Genomic DNA, 24,350 nt, shown 5'->3' on the forward strand with positions numbered 1-24,350 from the left:
TTCTTTTATCTGATTTTTCTTGAAATGTATTAGTGCCAAGTACTTTATCTTCAGGCTTACGAATTCTACTTTCCACTTGCTCCATTCTGCTCCTCTCACTTTCTGTTGAGTTGTCTAATTCTGTAATTTTATTGTTAATCTTCTGAATTTCTGATTACTGTCTGTCCATGGATTCTTGCAGCTTATTAAATTTTTTTATTATGTTCTTGAATAAGCTTTTTAATTTCTTTGACTGGTTTATCTGCATGTTCCTTGGCTTGTTCTGCATATTGCCTGATCTCCTTCCTGATGTCTTGAAGGGTTCTGTTTATTAATCTTTTGTGTTCTGCATCTGGTAATTCTAGGGATGCACCTTCATCCAGAAAATCCCTTGATTCTTTCTTTTGAGAGCTTGTTGAAGTGATCATGGTCTGATTCTTGATATGATTTGATATTGGCTGTTGTCTCCGAGCCATCTAAGTTATTTTATTAGTTTATTTTATGTTTGCTTACTGTATCTTAGCTTCTTGCCTTGTTTTGTTTTGATGTGCCCAAATGGGTTGCTTGAGTGAGCTAGCTTGATTATTTTCACCTTTGAAGCTCTGACGTCCTCTCACCAGGTGGCAAGAGCTGTTATTGGGTATATCAGTCTAGGAGTCCATTCACTTTTCTTATATGGATTCATCTCAGGTGTCCATGTAGCTGGTCATCAAGTGTGTGGTACAGGCTCTGTCCTACAGTCTTAGAAGGGCAGGGGTGATTGGTGTAGGTACCAGTATCTGGTTGCAGCAGGGGGTCATGCTCTGAACGAGGCAGGAGAGTGACAACCGTCCCCTGAGTGTCTGTGAGGAAGGTGCGTCCTGTTCCCTAGAGCATACAGATAGGTGGGTTCTGCAGACAGACCACGGGAACCCATTGCTTTTGGTTGTAAGGACTGGGATACACCACTTATACTTGGACTCCTGTCGTGGGTGGCTGGGTAATCTGAGTGAAGCCACGTGTCCTTATGCCCCTGATGTGGGTAGGTAAAGACCCTGTTTAATAGGTATCGTGGAGTGAAACATCAAACATGCACCTCTCCACTGCACAGCTGAAACAGTTGCAGTCTGCTATCAAGGGCCTGCCAAAATAGGCCCACACAGGCCGTGCAGGGAGGAAGGGTATTCAAAGTCCATGGACTGTTTATGCCTGGACAGGAGCTGCTTCTGTCCTGAGCTCTTCAGGTAGCGGGGCTGGCAAATTTTCTTTCCCCCCAGTTGTGAATTTATTCCTTCTCCAAGGCTGGGAGAATGGCTCAAGGTGCTCAACAGGGCCAGTCTCAGGCCCAGGGAAATAACAGCCACTGAAGCTGGCTTGGGGGTGGGGGGCATGAGTAGGCTGTGCAGCTTGCTGTTTCTCCCTGAGGAAACTGCAGCCAAATGCTAGTACCCGGCTGCCACAGCCGCTTCCAGGAGTGGTGTCTGAGGGATCCTGGCGATTCAGGTTGGGCAGCTCGTCTCCACTTCTGACTGAACCGTCTCTCTCTCCCCTGCTGCTCAGTCCATTTTCTAACCTGGCCTTTGATGTTCAGGGCTCCTAGCTTGTTATAAATACAATCGTTTCACTTGTTTTTTCGGGTCTTCGTTGTAAGAAGGATCGTTGGAAGTGTCTGGCTGTTCCGCCATTTTGGCCCCATCCCACCGTAACTTTTCTGTAAATTTGAGACTGTTTCAAAATTTAAAAAGTATAAAAAGGTTCTACGACTTCATGAATAATGTATACTTAAAAAGCAGTACACCAAACTACCACCCTCCCACCTTTGCCCTCTTGTTTTATAATATACTTTGGTTCTATATATGCTACAAATGGAATATGGCATTGTTCTTATTTTTACGTTAAATTGTCCATAGTGACCAGATTGAGAGAGAGAGATTTTGTTGTTGTTTTTGTTTTATCTTTCTTGACACTGTTACCCTGGTGTTCTTTATTCCTTTGCATGTTTCCATCTGGTATCATTTCCCTTCAGCCTAAAGAACTTCTTTTGGCATTTCTGTGGTGCAGGTCTTCTGGAGAAAAGTTCTTTCAGCTTTTATCTATTGGAAAATATTTTTATTTCACTTGATTCTAGAATTTATGTAGTAATGCAAAGGGCTTACAGTAGCCAAAACAGTCTTCTAAAAAATTGAAGAACTTTACGGGCAGCATTTTGTTCTGTTGTACATAAGGTCAAAATGGGTCAGAGCTGACTCAGTGACAGCTGTCTATCTATCTGTCTGTCTGTCTCTGTGTATCTAATCTATCTAACCTATCTATCTAATCTGTCTGTCTGTGTGTCTATCTACCTGTCTATCTATTATTGGTATAAGGATAGACACATTGATCAATGAAACAGACTAGCTTGTCCAGAAATAGACTTACGCTTCAGTGAATTGTTTTCACAGAGTTGACAAAGCAATTCAATGGGGAAAGGAAAGTCTTTTCAGCAAATGTTGCTGGAATGATTGGATATCCGCCTGAAAAATTCAAGAACCCCAACCACTACCTCATACTATGCACAAAAATGAATTCCAGTGGATCTTAAGAGTAAAAAACCATAAACTTCAAGAAGAATATATTTTCATGTCTAAAACTGCTTCAACAACATCCAGAATGCATTAACCGTTAAAAAAGAAATGATAAATTGAACTCAGCAAAATAAAAATCTTCGGTGCTTTATAAGACAACAACAGAAAATAAATAGAGCTAAAAAAAATTAGGCAAACCACAAAGTGACATAAAATTTTTGCAAAAAACGTCCAGAATATATAATTAATGATAAAAAAGACAAATTTTTCAAAATGGTGAAAAGGTTTTAATAGGCACTGCCTGCAGAAAAATATATTTACAATACATACAAGTTTTTACCAAGAGAGAATATATTCAGTATACAAACGAAACCCACTTCCATTGAGCTGATTCTTGTCCATAGCAATCCCATAGGACAGGGTAGAACTGTCCCATAGGGTTTCTAAGACTGTAACTCTTTACTCAAACAGACTGCCATATCTTTCTCCTTCAGAGTGGCCGGTGGGTTTGAACTGCCAACCTTTTGGTTAGCAGCCAAGTGCTTTAACCACTGTGCCACCAGGGCTCCATATATACATATATATACAGACAGACACACACACACACACACACAAACATACATTTATATGCAGACACCTGATGAAGGATTGATCAGTAATAGGACAAACCATCTGAGATATATATGTGTGTGTGTGCATATCTATGTATATATGTGTGTATATATATATATATATACACATACATACATACATATACACACACACACTTGCAGATATATATGAGGAGCCCTGGTGGAGCAGTGGCTAAAGCATTTAGCTGCTAACCAAAAGGTCAGCAGTTTGAACTCACCGGCAGCTCTGAAGGAGAAAGATGTGGCAGTCTCCTTCCATAAAGATTAACAGCCTTGGAAATTCAAGGAGCAGCTAGTGGATTTAAACTACTGATCTTTTGGGTAGCAGCCAAGCTCTTATCCACCATGTCACCAGGGCTCCAGTTTGTGTGTGTGTATATATATAAAAAAAGTGTATATATATGTATGTATACATACATGTGTATTTGTGTATATGTATATACAAATTCCTGCCTGAATAAACAAATTTATACACTCTTGTCTGAGTTTCCAGCCTTTCCTACAAATTCTGGACTTCATAGCCCCCAAAATCATGTGAGAAAATTCCTGAAAATAAATCTCTTCTTACATATAGCCAATAAGGACAGAAAAGGTTTTCACTATCATTAGTCACTAGGAAAATATAAATTGAAACCATTACTACTAGAATGACTAAAATGAAAAAAGACTGGCTGCATCAAAAATAAAGGCGAGGATGTGGACAACTGAAATTGCTGGTGGGAGTGTAAAATGGTATACCAAAAAACCAAACCTGTTGCTGTCAAGTCGATTCTGACTCATAGCAACCCTATATGGCCGCTTTAAAAAAGGTACGTATAGTTTTTATAGTGGGTTAAATTGCCTTCCGCAAAAAATATGTTCAAGTAGTCACCCCAGTACTTGCGAATGGACCCTATTACTAGACTCATAGATGTAATCAAGTTAAGATGAGGTCATATTAGGGTTTACCAAAAATTCAATGACTGGTGTCTGTATAAAAGAAAGGAGTGGGAGATTTGGATACAGACACACAGAGAAGATACAGGGAAGCCAGCCACGGGAAGATGGGGGCAGAGAAATTTTCTGTACCTTGATAGGCATGTGGGTTACTCGATTACAGGTATTTTTCAAAACTAATCTAACTGTACATATAAGATCTGTGCATTACACTGTATGTACCTTAGTTTTTTAAAACCACTACCCAGGACTGGTTTATAAGGAGCTGCTGGCCTGCAGGAGACAGAAAGTAAATAAATCAGTAGTAACTGTGACCCAGTAACTAAATCAAACCATTTGTGACACGGGACTGGATCTTTGAAATCCGCAATACAGGCAGCTGCCAGGTTATGAATGTCTGATTTAAGTACAACCGATAGTTATGAACCAACCCCCATAAAACCTGTTAGATTAAAAATTCTAGGTACGTACAATGGTTAATAATAAGGGATGGGTGCTACTTTGCCACGTGCATCCAAACTTTTTTATTATTACTGCATTATTATGTTCAAAATCTTTTAGTGTATCTGGAAGTGTTTCTTTAATGTTTTTTTGTGAATAGAAAGGTACACTATATACTAAAGACAAACATTTGACTAACTAGCATTAGATAAGAACCGTATGTAACTTACATATGTTTCAACTTATGTACGAATTCAACTTAAAGGCACATTTAGGAGCGGAACTGGTTTGTAATCTGGGGACAGCTTATATTAACATGGTACAGAAACTCCAAGAAATCAGTGTAAGACAAGGTTCTGGATTGCAAGCCCAGGGTTCTGCTTGGAGGCATGTGCAAAACAAGAAGCAAGTATAGGGTAAGAGAAAGACTTATTTTTGTTAGTTGCCATAGGCTCAGCTCCGACTCAAGGGGGCCTTATGTATAACAGAATGAAACGTTGCTCAGTTGTGTGCCATCTTCATGGTTGTTATGTTTAAGATCACAAAAGTCTTCCTATTCGACATGAGCCTACAAACCAAGCTTCTGGTCAGAGAAGAAATCAAATGCTAAGAAAGTTATCTAACAAAATCCACAGTCTGAACATGAAGTCATCCCAAACGTAATTAACCTTATCTCACAGTCTGACACAGACTTTGAAATAAATATTCTGAGGATTCTCAAAGACAGATCTGAAGGAACCATACCTTTAAAAAAGGAACAACAAATTATAAAAAATAAAATAAGCTGATACAAAACAAGTGTTGGGAAATATGAAAAATAACCATTATTAAAAGTTGGAGAAGATGTATATCATGGGGGAAAAAAATCTCAATTGACTATGTAGTCTAACGAGGCACAAGGAGAATTAGTGAATTTGAAGACAGTGCTGAGAAACTCAGCAGAATACAGCATACAGAGACAAGATTATGATTTTTTTCTTTTTAACACGAAAGTCAGTTAAGAGAGACTGGGTAGATCAAGGCACTCCAATGAGGCCCCCTACCTGGGACAAAAAAAAGTTGAAACCATTCTCGTGAAGTCAATTCTCAGTCATAGCGACCCTATAGGAAAGAGTAGGACTGCTCCATAGGGTTTCTAAGGAGTGGCTGGTAGATTCAAACTGCCAACGTTTCTGCTAACAGCTAAGCTCTTACCACTGCACCATCGAGGCTTCTACAATGGACTAGCAGCGATATAATAGTTGAGGAAATAATAACATGATTTACCAAAATTGAAGAAATCTATAAATCCTCAGATCAAAAGTCTATTCTGTGTACTGAGCAAGATAATAAAAAATAAATCCACAGCTGTATCGGAGTAATAGATCTGAGGAGGATCAAGGATAAAAGTAATGTGTCAGAAGTCACCAAGTACAAAGTACCGCTAACCTGCAAGGGAACTACAGCCAACCTGACAGCAGATTCCTGCCTTACAATAGAAGATGCCAGAAGACCACGGAAGACCTGTCAAATTCAGCTAAGCCTGTATTTGAAAGTGAGCAGAAGAAAGTTACTGTTAGATAGACAGGTGTAATAGAATTTACCACCAACAGATCTTCACTAAAAGATGTTCTAAAAGATAGCTTCAGCAAAGAGAAATGGTAACCCAGAGAACAAATACAGGATACAAGAAAACAAAATAGAGAGCACAAAAATTGATAGAATTTATCAGTGAATTTTGTTAACTATAGTCTTTCTAAGTTACTTCTTTAATAACAGATAATTGTCCCTGTCTCCCCATCAGTTTGGTTATGCCATTCATTTGAAACACAGTTAGGTTCATTTGTTTATGTTTGTATCCATTTTATTTAAGTATGTAGAAAATTTTAACATGGTTCTAAAATTCTGAGCTATTCAAAAAGGTATAATTAAAGGAGTGTCCCTCCTTTCATCTCTTTCTACTCTGTTTTTATCCTCCATCTTTTTTACCCTCTTCTTATCCCCCCAGTCCATGATACATTCAGTGTTGTTCACTAACACCATAATTCCAAAGCCTCAGTTCTTCGGTCTTCCTTCTTCATTGTCTAGCTTTCGGATGCATATGAGGCGATTGAAAATACCACGGCTTGGGTCAGGTGCACCTTAGTCCTCAAAGTGGTATTTTTGCTTTTGAACACTTTAAACATTTTTTTACATGTGCAATTCGTTGACATTAATTATGTCCTTCGTGTTGTGTAACCATCACTACTTTCCATTTCCAAATTTCTCCATTGCCTTTAACGGAGGCTCAGTGTCCCCTAGTCTATAGCGCCCTCTCTCCCTCTCTCTCTCCCTCTCATCCCACATGTCTGTATTCTTCTCCTTTACTGAAAATCTCAACACTTCTCAGAAGTCCCTTGCGGGGAGTTGATTTCTTCTGCACATTTGCCTATCCTGTCCCCAAGAACATTCAAATGCATTTGCCAGGGAGGAGTGCCATGTCTCTCCATCCACTTACAGAGTACAGATGGATGTACCTTTGCACTAGACACAGTGTCACATACTGCTGTCTCCAGAACGATGGGTGGTGGGCCTTGATTTAGATGATGCTAGTACAGTAAAAAAACCAAAACCAAACCTGTTGCCGTCGAGTCAGTTCCAAATCATAGTGAGCCTGTAGTACAGAGTAGAGCTTCCCCATAGGGTTTCCAAGGACCAGCTGGTGGGTTCAAACTGCCTACTTTTTGGTTAGCAGCCTGAGCTCTTAATCTCTCTACCAGCAGGGTTCCGCTATCACAGTGGCCTTCCCTAATAAAGGGCGTTTCAGAGTAAATGGGTGCCTTTACTGCTCTAAAGAGCTCCCCACTAAGTGTTATTCCTGTTCTCTTCCAAATAGACCAACCATTCCATATGGTCAGGTCAGAATCGTTTGAATGCGCCTTGTGTAATCCTCCATACAGCTGAACTTTGTATCATCCAGAAATATGGGAAATTCATCTTCTATGTCTTCATCTAAGTTGAAAATGTTGAACAAGACAGAAGTTAGTACTCCTCTGGAATCTCCCCCAGTGTGGACTGTCAGCCACATTCGTCAGTATTTTATGGCTATGGTTCTTCAACAAACCAGACAAGTTCCTGCTATGTTACAATCCTTTTATTCTTGGCCTCATCTTCCTCAAGGAGTTAAATGTGTTATAGTCTCAACTAAGAAAAACGACTATCCTAATAACTTTCTTTTTGGCGATTCAGTTATCAAACAACAACCTATCTAAATAAATGTGTATTTCCCTTTTTGGGAGTGGAAATGAAGCCAAGTTGATTGATCCACAAACACGAGAGGGAACACACCGTTATGGTTTAACCAGTGTGTAAAGAAGGCTCTTACGCAATCAGTTATCTAGGCTCTTCTCTTGACAGAGTTTTGCGTTAGAGCGAACCACTGTTGAGATGAAGCTTTATAACCTTGGCGTCCTTTTAGCTGTCATCATCTTCTGTGACCAGCATGTCTCCGCATTTCAGAGGTAATTCACTGGAACCCTGGACCATGGTGGGCCATTTTCCTCACTTACTTGCTCCATGTTGAGTCAAGTCAGTGCACTGGCCTGGGCAGCAAAAAGTTAAGGTCTGAAGTCCAACTCTTTCAGAAACTTGCCTTGTTGCCCTGACAAACGAATAGATTTCTGTGCAATATGGATCTTCCTAGATTTATGATCTGCCTTTTCTCTTTTCTGGCTCTAATCCTGATTCTGGGAGAAGTCTGTATAATATGTATGTTCAGTGACTATGGAGATGAAAGAAATAGAATCTTTTATAAAAGTAATTGTTTACATCCTAGATATCACGTAATTTAGATTCATCTTCTACTATATAAAATATAGTAGATTTTATTTTCCTTTTATTCATGGAACATAGGAGGGGGAGAGGGCAAAGGTGTCAAATAGGAGGTTTGGATCATACATGGGTATTCAGTGTTAAATGCAAAGGAAGCAGAGTTTTGTTACAAAGAACACATCGATGAACGTATCTAATTCCTCATTGTTTAGTGCAGTGATTTCTAGAGTGAATGCTCTGCCATCAACCTTTTCTACTGCAGATCACGTAGAGAACACAAATGAATGCAAGCTCTAGCTTAGATAATACCTGGAGTGAATAGTTCCAGGCTCTCTGCAATATTATGATTTATTAACTTGTCAATTTGTAAGCTGTTTTTAATTGATATTGTTTCGTTTGGAATTGATTCCCCCTCCCCCTTTCTTTTGCTTCCATGATCCTTCCTTTCTATAATCAGTCTGAAACTAGTCACTCTCTCTGTTTTAGTGATTGGCAAAGAGAGAAGGGCATAGAGCAAATGAACTTGCGCAGGGAGGAGGAAGCTCTACCAAAAACACCTTTTCTAATTCACAAATAGCTACAGGACAGTGGTTTGGAAAACAGAGCTCGACTCATGAGGTTGAAAATGTGTTGGTACATCATCGCTGAACTGACCATAGCTGGTTGACTCTTTAGTGTTCAGTACGACTGTTGAGTGTTAAGGAACAAATTCCATCACCAGATAATGGTTGTTACTGAACTGACATGGAGTCAAAATAGAATAATTTGTGACTTCAATTTTATCAATACATCTGATGGCTGTGGTTTGTAAAGTCCTTGCCAGCTCTAAAATTCTGCATCTTTACCCTGTCTCTTTAAAATGAGTAAGCACATAGCAGTTTAGTGGGACTGAAGGTAATGTAAATGAAGGAAAAAGACACAGAAAAAAATAGTGAAGAAATGAGTGAGGCAGTTCCCACATGCGTGACTTTTCTTGGTGTCTTTTACTTCAGCGCGTACTCTAAGATCTGACGGATTCCCATGCTGAAGAGAGTAATGAGAACAGGATAGTTTAACCACTGAAGACGCTATTGAAAATATTTAATACCTCACATATATAGAGATGGTTCCTGTGTATGCTGGGGTAGAGAGTTTGAGGGTGGCAGCTTGGGGGGCAGATGCATTTCTGATTCTTGGTTCCAGTCCTCCCACTAGAAATGAAATTGCAGACTTGTCTTTCTGTGAGTAAAAATGCGTTGTTCTTTAACCAAATGTTTCTGCCTGCTGCTTTTCCAGGAATGGTCTGTTACTGAAGTGCAAAGGGAAATCTAATTTCATTCAGGGCGACGGACTTTGATGAATTACTTCAGGGGTTGAAAATATAAACCTTTCTTAAAAGATCTAACAGTCTGGCTTTTTCCTAAAGTCATTCTTTGTTATGGTTTTCTTGACATGATCATCTTGCTAAGAACAGTTTGTTTCCAGGCGGTCTCTTTGTGGCTGATTTGTGGGTGTATTTTGATAAATCACGCTAGTTAAATGCCCTGGAACAACAATAAAAAAAAAAGTTTTAAAAGCATAATTACCATATACCAAAGATAAAGACAGCCAAAAACAGCACGTTTCAGTATTCACTTGCTTTGAAAGGTTAAACATCATGAAGGGTAAAAATAAAATACTGGCATGAATCTTGTAAACAGTCATGAATTTCCATTTTGCAATGATTACCTAAGTGCAGTCTCTCAACTGAGGCTTTTTATTTGGAAAGAGGAAGAGGGAAACAGTAGGAAGAAAAAAAGAAAGGAATTGGAGTTTGAGGGAATGGTGAGGATGAAGAGCTTCTGTTTTATTATATTTTTCCTTGTAATAAATTTTTAATGTATTTGAAGCAATTTAGTTTTAAAACTTAAGTTACAGTAATCACGAAGTAGGAACAGTTAGAAACAATATAAGAATAATCGAGAGTACTGTATTTTTTTGTTTAATATTTTTTTAACATTGTCATGGTTTTATTCAAAATACAGTTGCACAGAAGTATTAACTTCAGAGGTTTTTAAGGAGAGATTCATGAGGAACTTTACACGTATATCCATTAGCACACTGTACACATTAACACGCTGTTTACAAAGAGCGTTAAAATACGACCAAAAACCAACCTCCACAAAATATGAAACACACCTTTAGTGATTTGCATGAAAATACCACCCAGAAAGCTAAATAACTACATAAGTTTTAAAAGTTATTTGGAGGGTGTGTTGTTTTCAAAACAAAGAATTCTATTTTTGATTGCACAATACAGTGATTGATAAGAAAGTCCAGATATAGATTTAATTTTAAAAGTAACTATTTTATATCTAGCATAGCATGTGATAAGAACTCTTAGGGACTAAAACAGGGCATTTCAGTTGTTGAAAAGAGGTAAAATATTAGTCTTTTGGAAACTACACGCCCCCAATTTAAAATGATCCGGAGAATTTCGTTTCAGTCGGTTGTACAACTTTTTAGTTTCTCTACAAAGAACTTCATAATTTTTACTTTAAAACTCAAAACTTCTACGTTTTAAACTAAAGAAATATTATACTTAATAATTGAAATGTGTCCCAGTATAGAAGTGCAACTTCAATTAATTTGTTGGCATTAACTTTAAAAAATTTTACAGTGAGTGTTGACATGTCCTGGGGCTCTTAACCAATGTCATAAAACAATATGTGTACTAACTGTTTAATGAGAAACTAGTTTCTTCTGTAAGTCTTCATCTAAAGTACAATAAAAAAGTAATAAAAAATTTTTTACAAATATTCAAAACAAAAAGAAAAAAAATTAGATTGCCAAGATTAAAGAAGCAGGAATGCCCATGACAGAGAGGTAGATGTACTTGTCTACTCATTGTATTTTTTAATAGCCATGCAAGGAAATGCATACAGGCACACTCACACCTATCCTAAATATTTTCCTATGTCTAATGGCCATCAGTTGTAATATTAAGTCCCAAATATTTTGCCAACTGCCTAGTATATCCCGATTAAATGCTCTAATATGTGATAATCCTTTATAGCTCCAGGAAGAATAAAGATTCTACTCAGGAAAACTATAAAATATCTTGTAGGGCAGTACCCAAATCATTGAGGAAGCCAACTTAAAAATATTGAGGTGAGTGTCTAATTGATTATCAACAGGCAGTTGTTCTGAGTTTTGAAGAACACTGATGCTGCTTCTCAAAGCCTCCCTTGCTTCTTTTCTTTCTTCATCTACTAATACTGTCTGTACGTGTTGTCGGTCAAGAGAGATTTATAGTAAGCAAAGCCTCTGTTGCATAAAACTATACGGATAATAACATCTGTAACTGAGAAAATACTTGATTTCTCTCACTTAGCTTATTTAAAACCAGCTCAGGTCTGAAAAGGTGGTTGAGATACAAGACTAAAGTTTTTCCTGGATAGTCACAATTTCCCAACTTTTTTTTCTGAGACAGAGGGAGGGGAGTGAAACAAGAAAGGAAGGGGATCATAAAAGAATTGCTAAGAGGAAAAAGAACACATACCTAAAAACAAACGACCCCTGGCATGTCATGATCTACACCCTAAAGAAGAAAGTGTTGCCCTGCGTGTTTCTGAACTTAGTATAAGCAATTTTTCTTTCAAAAATAAACTCTTGCCAGTCATCTGGCTTAAAAGAGGTTTCAGAAGCCTCCACAAAATCTGTGAACTCTCTTGCTGGATAGAGCCTTTATTATTCTGCTTCTCTTTTCCAAGGAACTCTTGTGACAAATCCACAGCCAAAAAAAGTTACTGCTTTCAAACTAAAGATCTCTGGCTCAGCTTTAAAAAAATGACTAACTTATTCAAGAGAATATTGTCATTTCATATTACAGCGGATTGTGATTTCAGTTAGTTTGTAAATAACATTAAAACCGTATTAATGAAATGCATTATACCATACCTGTGGAAAAGCTATCATGTTTTAATTATGGACTAAAAATGACTAGTGCAGTGAGCTTGAATTAGAAAAATTAAGATTCCAAATACATTTCTAGAGAGTTCCACAACAGAGGGGGGTGTCAGTGAAAAATTTTCTCTACATACAATGTGGTTATTAACAGACTAATAAATCTTACTTGGAATGAGAAAAAGGCAAAAGTAATAAAATCACACTTTTCTTATAAAAGTTTACATGTTATTTTCTGTAAGGATAGTTGTAGTACATGAAGAAAACAAAGAAGACGCAGTCTATTGCAAACCCTAGAATATTAAGAAATCTTGTCTTAGAATGATTCAGTCATCTTCTTCTCTATCATCTTCAGCATCTTGTTTAATTTTCCCCTTGAAGACCTTCTTTTTCCTTTTCTTCCTCTTCCTCTCCTTCAACATAGTCATCATCTTCTTCACACTGTATTTCTTCTGTCATTAAATATGAGATGCCCGCTCTCTCTTCTCCCTCTTTCAAATCCAAGTCTGCTTCATTGTTCTCACCCTCATCCTCCGTTTCTTCCTCCCCCTTTCTTGTGTCCTTCAGGTGGACTAGCTTCATCTTCGTCTTCGTCCTCATCCTCCTCCTCTTCAGATGTTTCAGGTGGTTCATTATCCTCTGAATGAAATCTGTCTCAGTATATAACTTGATGCAGCAGTTCAAAAATACTTTATAATTTTCGAGGTTTGTGATCTCACAATTAGTCAGGATTTTTCAAATTTTTGAGATTTTTGAAGATTAACCTGGAGTTGAGGAACAAAACCCCAGAGGAGGTGACAGAGTTAGCCCTCGATAATTACCAGTGTGTCAGTGGGGAAACTGAGGGTCTGAATGATACTTTTTGAGAACTAGAGTCTCTGAGTATGGCTCATGTGGAACTAAATTCACTGGCCTGACTTCCCAGCTTGAATAAACTGTGGAAGTTAGAATTTAGTAACAAAAGCATTTCCAGAGGCTTGGATGTTCTGGCACAGAAATATCCAAGTTTTACCTAGCTTAAGACAACTTCCTCAACCCAAGTGGAAACAAAATCAAAGATCTCTAGTCTTCTAGTCTTTGATCTTCATTGGTAAATGCTTCAAGTCCACTTTGCTTGCAACTAGAAAAGTTGTGTCACGTACATATCGAGGTTGGTAATGAGTCATCCTCCAATCCTGATGTCATATTCTTCTTCATGTACTCCAGTTTTTTGAATTATTTACTCAGCATATAGATTGAATAAGTATGGTGAAAAGATACAACCCTGACAAACACCTTTCCTGCCTTTAAACCATGCAGTATCCCCTTGTTCTATTCAAAAGACTGCCTCTTGATCTATGGACAGGTTCCACATGAGTACAATTAAGTGTTCCGGAATTCCCATTCTTCACAATGTTATTCATAATTTGTTATGATCACACAGTCAAATGCCTTTGTGTAGTCAATAAATCGCAGGGAAACATCTTTTAGGTATTCTCTGCTTTTAGCCAAGATCACCTGACATGAGCAAGGATATCCCTTGTTCCACATTTTCTCCTGAACCCGAACGAACTTCTGGCCATTTCCTGTCGATATACTGCTGCAGCCACTTCTGAATGATCTTCAGCAAAATTTTACTTGCATGTGATATTAATATACAGTTGTAAAGTTTCAGCATTCTGTTGGATCACCTTTCTTTGGAATGAGCACAAATATCAGTCTCTTCCAATTGGTTGGCCAGGTGGCTGTCTTCCAAATTTCTTGACATAGACAAGTGAGGACTTTCAGTGCTGCATCCATTTGTTGAAACATCTCAATTGGCATTCCATCAGTTCCTGGAGTTTTGTTTTTCACCAATACCTTCAGTGTAGCTTGGACTTCTTTCTTCAGTATACCGTCAGTTCCTGATCATATGCGACTGCCTGAAATGGTTGACTGTTGACCAGCTCTTTTTGGTGTAGTGACTATGTGTATTCCTTCCATTTTCTTTTACCCATAGAATCCTTCAGTATTACAGCTTGAGACTTGAATTTTTTCTTCATTTCTTTCATCTTGAGAAGTGCTGAACGTGTTCTTCCCTTTTGGTTTTCTGTCCCCAGGCCTTTGCATATTTTATTATAATATTTTACTTTGTCTTCTCGAGACAGCGTTTGAAATCTATTCAGCTCTTTTACTTCATCGTTTTTTCCTTTCACTTTAGGAACTCTACATTCAAGAGCAACTTTCAGAGTCTTTTCTGACATCCATTTTGGTCGTTACTTTCTTTCCTGTCTTTTAATGACCTCTTGGTTTCTTCATAGATGATGTCCTTGGTGTCACTCCACAACTCGTCTGGCCTTCGATCGTTAGTGTACAGTGTGTCAAATCTGTGTTTCAGATGGCCTCTAAAATCAGGTTGGGCTATGCGCAAGGTCACATCTTGGCTCTTGGGGACTTTTTCTAATTTTCTTCAGGTTCAGCACGAACTTGCATATGAACAATTGATGGTCTGTTCCAAAATCAGCCCCTGTCCTTGTTCTAGCTAATGATATTGGGCCTTTCTGTCGTCCCTTTTCACAGATGTAGTCGATTCAATTGCCGTGTATTCCATCTGGTGAAGTCCTCGGGTATAGTCACTGTTTATGTTGGTGTGAAAAAAAGTATTTGCAATGAAGAAGGTGTTGGTTTTGCAAAATTATGTCAAGCTACTTGTGACATCGTTTCTATTACCAAGGCCATATTTTCCATCTACTAATCATACTTCTTTTTTCCAACTTTTACATTCCAATCTCTAGTAATTATCCATGTGTCTTGATTGTATGTTTGATCAATTAGTAAAAGTCTTCAATTTGTTCATCTTTGCCTTAGCTGTTGGTGAGTTAATTTGAATAATAGTTGCATTAAGTGGTCTTCCTTGCAGGCGTTTGGATATTATGCTATCACCGCGTTATACATCAGGACAGATCTTGAAATTTTCTTTTCGATGATGAATGCGAAGCCATTCCTCTTCAATTTGTCATTCCCGGCATAGTTGAACGTATGATTGTCTGATTCAAAATGGCCAATACCAGTCCATTTCAGCTCATTAATGCCTAGGATATTCATCTTTATGCATTTCATTTCATTTTTGATGACTTCCAATTTTCCTAGATTCTTACTTCGTACTTTCCACGTTCCAATTACTGATGGATGTTTGCAGCTGTTCCTTCTCGTTTTGAGTCATGTCACATCAGCACATGGAAGTCCCGAAAGCTTGACTCCATTCATGTGATTACGGTTGACTCTACTTTTAGATGGTCATATTTCGAGTGCATTCCAACCTGAGGGACTCATCTTCTGGTATTATATCAGACAGTGTTCCGCTGCTACTCATCAGGTTTTCACTGGCCAATTTTTTCAGAAGTAGACTGCCAGGTCCTTCATCCTAGTATGTGTTAGCCTGGAAGCTCCACTGAAACCTGTCCACCAAGGGTGACCCCGCTGGTATTTGAAATACCGATGGCAAAGCTTTCAGTATCACAGAAAAATGTAAGCCACCACAGTATGACAAACTGACAGAAGAGACATGTCTCAGGGTTTCAGAGTGGAGTAGTACCCCACAACTCCCTCCCCCTTTGGGAGCGTTGGGACACACAGAACTGCAACAGCTTGCTCCAAAGAAATATCTTCACAAACCTTCTCCCTCTCTCCACGCTACATAATCAGTTACCATTGACTGAGTCCACGCTGACTCATGGCAATTCCATGTGCATCAGAGTAGAACTGCACCATGGAGTTTGCAATGACTGATCTTTTGGAAGTAGATCACCAGACTCTTTTTCTGAGGTGCTTCTGGGTGGACTCAAACCTCCAATCTTTGGGTGAGCTGCCAGGAACATTAGTCATTTCTACCACCCAGGCACTCCTCTCTATACTCAAACCCCTTTTTATAGCCTCTCTCTGACTAAGTAAGTGGACACAGAGTTGTGAAATTCATTTTCAGAAATTATAAATTCTTTTTGTAGTGATCTGGCTGATCCAGTGTCCTGATTCTGTTGTGTTGGTACTTTGGTCAATATTGATACAGAGAGAATACAGAAAACCACAATTTGAATGTGGACTTGTTACTACATTTTATGGGCAGTTGTACCCTCATAATTTTACTCCCCAACATTTCCTAATTTATTTTTTGTATTTTCTCCTTCAGAAAGGAAGCCCATTTTGGTAACATATTTTTTACCTTTACTGCTTTTTGGAAGGTACATAACTCTCTGTAGCAGATGCCATCACCTTGTTCTGGAACCTAGGTGTCTACATTTTGATTCTCCCATTAGAACTGGCCATTATCTCCAAATGGCACCTTTTTCCACCACAAATGCTTCTAATGCTATATGGTCAGCCAGGCCATGTGACCCAAGTGACAGGACTGCTCTGGGTCCCTAATGAAGTTGGCAGCCTTTCATGTCGCCCAATATATGGGATGAAGCAGTATTTCTAAGTGAGGCATATGTTGCTGCCAAAATCCAAGAGAACTACCTTGTTTTTCATAGGTGATATGAGAAGCAATAATTTGTCCTTTATTTTGAAGGAGATGTCCCAGAATGCCCAAGACCAATAGACTCCTAAAACGACACTGATGTGGCAGGCCTCTTAATCTGTGTACGATTTATCTACTACCCTCTGGAGTACATGTGTCTTACCCAGACCCCCAGCGTACTTGTCACTTCTTTCTTATCCAGATTTAGATAAACATGATGTCATTGACCAGGATATCCATACAAGCCAGTTCCTTTTGGATTATATTAGGACAGACTGTGGGAAAGTTTACCTGAAGCCAGACTGTATACGTATACTGGTGCCTGCACAAGAAGATGTGAACTGGCAGTAGTGATTTTTTTCTGAAAGTGATAGCCAGCTCAATGGCTGAAAAGCATGTATTAGAGGCTTATTAACCTGCCCAGCAAAGATATCATATCTGGCACAGCGGTGGCAACTGGAATGTTAACCTCATATGTGTCAAAGCAGCCTTCCTTTTGTTTCTTATTTTCCCCCTGATGGTTTTAAAGACCTCAAACCCACACTCTTGCAAGGTGAAATACAGGCAAGTGATGTGGAGGATATGGCTCTGGGAGTGGGTTCTCTGGCTTTGTCTGTGGGCCGGTGGGTGGAGGGGGGCAGTGGCACTGCTGCTCAAGCAAGTGAAACAGCTGGTGGGGCTGGGCACGCACCACTTCCTCCTTTCTCACTTCCTCTTGCCCTGCTCCTGCCACCACCCTCTTAGCTGCCACTGCTGTTGCCACCGCTACCACCACCACTGCCCATTTCTCAGCCTCCACCAGCAGCTCCAGAAGCACAGCAGCAGCAGCAGTGACAAGGACAGGCAGAAGGGGGCTCCCTTGAGGTTTTACTATAAAAGGCTTTATGGGGGTTGGTTTATAACTATGGGCTATGTATGTAAGTGAGACGTTCATAACCCGGGTACTGGCTATATAAAATACCATGATCAGACAACATCCAGTTCACACAGCATCCTAGTTTACAGAACATGGCGTGGACATGAAGCGACACACAACTGTAATTCAGTGGGCTGTCAGGGAAGTGAGACATGTTAGGCCGAGGACCAGGGAGAGTGCAGCTGGTCTGGCTGATAGGGAGGGTAGCTGTGTGGAGAGCTTTTTCCACTGGATGAGGGGTATATATGGCAGAACAGGGGAACAAATGTTAGGACTTTGGGGCCCTGTGAGATGCCAAGGCAGCACTTAAAACTTTAGGCCTTACAATACAACCCTGAAAAATAAAGTTACTTTTCACTCATATCACTGGTTAATGAAGGGCCAGGCCTCTCCCTGGTGCTTTCCTCCAACCTGAAGATCTGGGCTGCCTTCATTTCGCAACTCCACCATCTCAAGAGTCTTTGCTTCCAGCTTCAAGGATGAGAGAGCGTGCACACCTGCTTTTAGTTGCCTCATATCACTCCTACTCATATTCCCACCTGCAAGATTCAAGATTATCTTTTCAGCTCAACCACAAAGCTGGGCAGAGGAGATGGTGTGATGAACCAGCCTTGTCTCTGCCAAACTGTATGGAAACTTGACGTAGGAAAGAATTGGCATAGTCGATCCCTGCGAAAAGTTCTCTTTGACACTTAGTCTCAAGTGAGATCCACTTTTAACATTTTAAATGTTGCTTCATTTTACAACAGTTAGTAGCCCCTCCCAATATAATTGATCTCATTCTGTTTTAATGTCAAAATCCTTTTTTTTTTCCTAGTGGCCTGGTTTTATCTGCTCTTCCTCGAACCTCTAGGCAAGCTGAAATTCTGCAAAATCTTACAACAACATATGAGGTAATTTCTCCCTGGTTTATCTTTCCTTTGGTTTCACTTGTGTGAGCGTTGCGGGACATGTTCCCGCCTACATTTGTCTGACTTTTATTTACCTGATACAAGCCCCTCTTACAGCATTCTTCCCTCCCCATTCTTCCATGATTTTGCTGGTTCCCCAAATGAAACCTTGTTCATTTGTGCAGGGATAGGACTATGGCACAGTTCTTAATCAAGGGGTATATTAGTTTCCTAGGTATTCAGTAAGAAGTTACCACAAACAGGGTGGCTTAAAACAACAGAAATTTCTTTTCTTACAGTTCTGAAAGCTAGAAGTCCAAAATCCAGGTATTGGCAGGGCCACACTGTCTCTGGAGGCTCTAGGGAAAAATCTGTTCCATGCCTTTCTCTTAGCTTCTGGTGTTGCCAGCAATCTGTGGAGTTCCTTGTCTTGTAGATGCGTCACTCCAGTCTCTACCTCTGCGTCATGTGGCGTTCTTCCTGTATGTCTCTATCTCAGTGTCTCTTCTCACAAGAACAGTCATCATATTAGATTGGGGCCCAACCTAATCTGATATGATCTCTTCTTGCCTAATTACATCTACAAAAACCGTATCTCCGTATCTCCAAGTAAGGTCATATTCTGAGGTTTCTGGGTTGACATGAATTTTGGGAGGACACTATTCAACCGTGTACAAAGACTAAGCATTAGAAACACATGGGAAAATATATTACAAGTTGTATGCCTGAGATTCATCTCCCCATAAGGCCTAAGGCATAGAAAATTGGCAAGTATTATAAATAATAGAAAATTGATGGTTACATGTTTGCTGAGAAGCAGACACCAAGATCAGATTAGAGGTGTGAGACATTTAATGGAGGGAATGCTTGTGAAGCATAAAGAGGAGGGCTCTGGAGATGGCAGTGAGCACTTTCAGACCACAACACAGGTATGCCACCTGTGAAGGAGAGAGGGAAGGAAGACTGTGCATAAAAAGTCTCAGACAGTCGTACAGTTCTAGTGAAGGTCAGTAAAGGGTCTTTGAACTAAAAACATGTGTTAAAGGAATACCACAGGGCACAGGAATGGATCTACATTAATATACCCTTTGTGCTCAATCACTGGTTGGCAGCAGCCTTGACAGCGCACGGCCCTGCCGGTCAGTTACGCTCCTCACAGCAGAAGAGCTGAGCGGTGCGTTTTTATGGCCACCACAGTATGGTGTGGAGTCATATGTGGTACAAACTGTTAATGTATTCAGCTGCTAACTTAACAGCTGGTGGTTCGAGTCCAGTCAGAGGCACCTGGGAAAAAAGGCCTGCCAGTTTACTGAAAAATCAGCCTTGAAAACTCTGTGAAGCACAGTTCTACTCTGACACACGGGGTGATCAGGAGTAGAAATTGACGCAGTGGCAACTGGTTGCACTATGGTTTAAAGAAAATACCACCACAGGAAGCAAAAGAGATTTAGAATCTTCGTTGTTGTTCTGCCACTTCCTAGGTGTATGATTTTAGACAAGTCAGCCATGAGCCTTAGTTTCATCTGAAGAATGAAAAGAATAACACCTGCCCAGCCTATAGCATGATATAATTGTTTTGATCAAATTAGATAAGTGTGAAAGAGTTTTGAAAAAAGTGCAGTAAAGTAGAAAAATGTGAAATATAGTTGGAAGGCATTGCCCAAATGCCATAATTAGATTAAAGAACAGGACTCAGTACCACTAGTCACCATTGAGTCAGTTCCAACTCAAGGCAACTCCATGTGTGTCAGAGTAGAAATGCGCTCCATAGAGTTTTCAATGAATGATTTCTCAGAAGTAGACTGCCAGGCCTTTCTTCCAAGGCACTGCTGGGTGGACTCAAACCTCCAACGTTTAGTTAGCTGCCAAGTAAGTTAAACACTTGCACCACCCAGGAACAAAGAAAAGGAACACTGACATGATAATAATATCAAGGACATGAAATTGTTAATAAAGAAAGTCAATGTTTTAACTAGCTTTCTTTCTAGACTAAAATTTCATTTATCTTTTAAATACCTGACATGCAAATCTAGTTTTTCATTTGAGTTGTAAATATATTCATTCATTCATCATTCATTTTCTCACCAAATTGTTCTTGAGTATGTAGCATATCCCAGGCCCTTTTAGCCATTGGGATTGCAGTGAAGAAGAAAACAAGCTCCCTGCAATATAAATGTTTCTGCTACCCCGTTTGTAGATGAGAACTATGGCCAGAAAGGGTCTCTCTTATGTCCCTTGTAAACACACTCTTATGACTCTAGCTATAGGTGAGGATGATGTGAACAACTTGATTTTTGTTTTGTCATTTTTTTCCCCTTGAAACTGCAGATTGTTCTCTGGCAACCAGTAATGGCAGAATTTATTGCAAAGAAGAAAGAAGTTCATTTTTTTGTGAATGACTCAGATGTAAGCATGGTGAAAGCCCATTTAAGTGTGAGCAGAATTCCATTCTGGTAGGCCTCATTCCATATTTATTGAGTAGCTATTATAAGCATCTGTTATGCATTTGGGAGCTCTGGTGGCACTGTTTTTAAGAGCTTGGCTGCTATCCAAAAGATCAGCCATTGGAATCCACCAGCCACTCCTTGGAAACCCTATGGGGAAGTTTTGTCCAGTCCTATAGGGTCACTATGAGTTGGGAGCAGCCAGTATGGTTCTTGTTTATCCTACATTTAAGAATTTCCTGGGTGGTACAAATGGCTAAGCACTTGGCTGTTAACTGAGAGGCTAGTGTTTTGAGTCCCCCCAGAGGCATCTTGGAAGAAAAGCCTGGCAATCTACTTCCGAAAAATCAGCCATTGAAAACCCTTTGGAGGATAGTCCTACTCTGATACTCGTGGGGTCACTGTGAGTTGGAAATGACTTGAGGTCAACTGTTTTTTTTTTTGTTTTTGTTTTAATTGTGCTAAGTGATAATGTAATTGTTTCCTGGAAAAATAAATTATTTACATTAAACAAACCAATATGGTAATGTCTGAAATGGACAGAGTGGTAAACCCAAGTGGCCAGCTGTGTGACCTTAGGGAAATTGTTTAGTCTTTCATGAGTTGGCCCCCTGATCTGAAAATGAGGGTTACATCTATAGAGCCGCTTATGGTCCCATCTCCTACAACTAGTTCAGTACCCAGACTCGGGGTATAAAATTAACATTCACCATGGTAGACTTTGTGGTAACTCCTGAAAAAGCAGCTGCCGAAGAGGATTTTGCTTTTCTAATTCTTCTTTCCTTCACAAGGTCAGTGAACATTCCTGAATATGTGGTCCTAAACTAAAAAATGTATCAGGTGTGATTTCTGTTCATAGCCCATGCCCTCCTCCTTTTGGTTTCTCCAGCCAAAATCTCCTTCTTTACATACTGCCCAACTTCCCAGTGTCCCCCTGTTGCTCTGGCACCTTCCTGGAGACTGTGCTCTCCTCTGAGTGCCAGTGGACAACATTTGGATAATATGCTACAGTAAGTATTAATAATATAGGTGTTTACTGTGTCCCAGCCACTCGGCTGAGTCCTCGTTTTACCCTGTGAAGTAGATATTACCCCCATTATGCAGATGAAAAATGAATACTTTATAGAAATTTCTCAAAAAGAAAGAAAGAAATTTCTCAAGGTCAACCGGCTAGAAAATGGCAGAACTAGGAGTCAAACTCAGATCTTTCTGATGTCGAAGGCTTCGCTCTCATCCATTGGCCTAAACAAAAGTAAAGAAACCTTTGTTACTGATAAGGAGCTTAAATTGTCCATCCACTTGATAGAATGCCTTAATGCAGTTGACATGTTTGCCTAGTTATAGTTGTGGCCCTTCTCAAGAGGAATTTAATGAGATGCCTTCTCTTTTCCTGTACTTCTGTTTCTCTAGTGATGTGATGATGTTTGGCTGTGACAGCTGGCATAGACTGTCATTATGAAAAAGAAAAAGATTTCTGCTTCACTTTGAGTGGCAGAACAATACAGCGTTACCCTGAATTGGCGAAAGTGTCCATTTATAGAACCTGTATGTTCATAGTAGGTTCGTATTAAAGGCACTGAAGGCTCACATTGGAGAAATGTGGATAATAGTGGGGAAAAGTGAGGTTTGGGAGGCTCTGAAACATACTACATAGGAGCTACCTTCTCTCCAGCGCCCATGCAGGAGCTACTGAAAAAGTTTGACTTTCAGCTTATGACAATGTTCATTGTTGTTTGTACCCCAGTGAACTTTTGTTTATTCGATTCCTTGGGATTTTTTTCCCCCATGGCCACCTGTTGTGTCGGCACTGGGCCCTGTGGCAAGGTGAGAGTCCTGCCTGGACACGAGCTCACCCTCTGTTTCTTTCCCAGGGTCCTGATAGGAGATGTTGAAGATCTCATTCTGCAGCAGACTTCCAATGCCACAGTCAGCCCTCGGGCCTCCTCATCGTACTATGAGCGGTATCGCTCACTAAATGAAGTAAGCCGTAACACTTTTCTCCAAAATGACTAGTTCCTTTTAACCAACATTGCTGTTTTAACCATAGGAAATTACTAAAGAATCAGAATTGGTAGAAGAGGCTTAAAAAAAAAATTACATAGGCATTGTGGGGTGGTAAGACATTCTTTTGCAGATAACCTTCCCTAGAAAGACTGCATCATACTTGGTAAACTGCCTGTAAGGAAGTTGTTTTTCCAAAGCTAAGAGTGTCTATAGCTGCTAGGAGTAGCACTGCATGTCAAAGGAGGAATAGGAATAAAGAATACTAAAAATAAAAACCAAATCCAGTGCCGTCGAGTTGATTCCAACTCATAGCGACCCTGTAGAACCGAGTAGAACTGCCCATAGGGAATAAAGAATAGGACCTTTTAATTGAAATGCTCACAAGAAATTAACAATTCAGTTGATCATGCCTCTTTAGATCTTTTTTTTTTAAGCTCTCATTGAATAATTGCTGTTACCTCACTGAATTAAAGGAGTTTATTCACTTACAGTTAATACAGTATGAATGAATGCATTTTATTTTACCCATGAGGAATCTATTTGAAATAATAATAATACCTATATTTTAATCTTTAAGAAATTGCATTTTTTTTTTTCCAATTAGTACTTACAGGTTCCTGTTTAATAGGTCTCAGGAAGCTTCCCTATAATACAATAAAAGCCATTTCCCTTGTATTTGTTAGTTGAAAAGGTTACATCTCTGGAGGGCTTTATCTTTTATCTAGAATACCCCAAGGAATAAATCGTCTTGATGCCTTTTTTTCCTCATATGAGAATGTTCCTATATTGCCTAGTACAACTAATTTTTACCCTATTTGACTAGATGCCCAGAAGCTGTTTGGAGCCATAGCCGTACTTTTAAGACATCTGGAGCCCAGGTAGTGTAGTGGCTAAGAACTTGGCTGCTAACCAAAAAGGCCAGTAGTTTGAATCTAGTAGCCACTCCTTGGAAACCCTATGGTGCAGTTCTGCTCTGTCCTACAGGGTCGACGGCAGTGGGTTTGGTGTTTTGGTAAGACTTAATTAACAAAGATAAATTTTCTATTTAATCTTCAGGAATATGTGTTCCTTTCCCGTTAGCTAAACCAGAACCCATCCTGCTTCTAGAATCCATGTGCCTGGCTGAATGATGTGGTTCTTTTAAAATCACCTTCCCCACTGTATCTCTCCCACCTCCATCTACTCCACTAGATCACCTCCCACATCCATCACCAGCACTGAAATAAACAAGTTTGATACTGAGTGTTGAGAGGCTGGGTAGGCATGTTTGGCAAAGGTTCACGGGCATCACGACAATCCTGCTCTCAAGAAATTCAATTAAGCCCTTCCTTCTCTTTTAACACATCTGCCAACATCTCCCAGAGATTTCTCCATCAGC

The 24,350-nt window shown here is 39.6% G+C and overlaps 2 protein-coding genes across 7 annotated transcripts in view; both read left to right on the plus strand.

Moving 5' to 3' along the window:
- LOC126058325 (carboxypeptidase B2-like) overlaps positions 1-24,350 on the plus strand; it is a 175,365-nt gene that overhangs the window by 118,711 nt on the left and 32,304 nt on the right. Inside the window, exons 3-5 of one of the 3 annotated variants that reach the window (XM_049853402.1) lie at positions 18,452-18,527; positions 20,853-20,977; positions 22,840-22,948. In XM_049853402.1, coding sequence (XP_049709359.1) covers positions 18,452-18,527; positions 20,853-20,977; positions 22,840-22,948 — 310 coding nt within the window. Of the gene's footprint in view, positions 1-18,451; positions 18,528-20,852; positions 20,978-21,808; positions 22,949-24,350 lie in introns of all 3 variants that reach the window. The other 2 variants (XM_049853403.1, XM_049853404.1) reach the window with 2 other exon arrangements.
- The window catches only part of ZC3H13 (zinc finger CCCH-type containing 13), a 246,050-nt gene that overhangs the window by 62,238 nt on the left and 159,462 nt on the right, over positions 1-24,350 (plus strand). The window lies entirely within an intron of this gene.

This window comes from Elephas maximus, chromosome 14 (genome assembly GCF_024166365.1).
Source record: "Elephas maximus indicus isolate mEleMax1 chromosome 14, mEleMax1 primary haplotype, whole genome shotgun sequence".
In the NCBI taxonomy this organism is placed as follows: Eukaryota; Metazoa; Chordata; class Mammalia; order Proboscidea; family Elephantidae; genus Elephas; species Elephas maximus.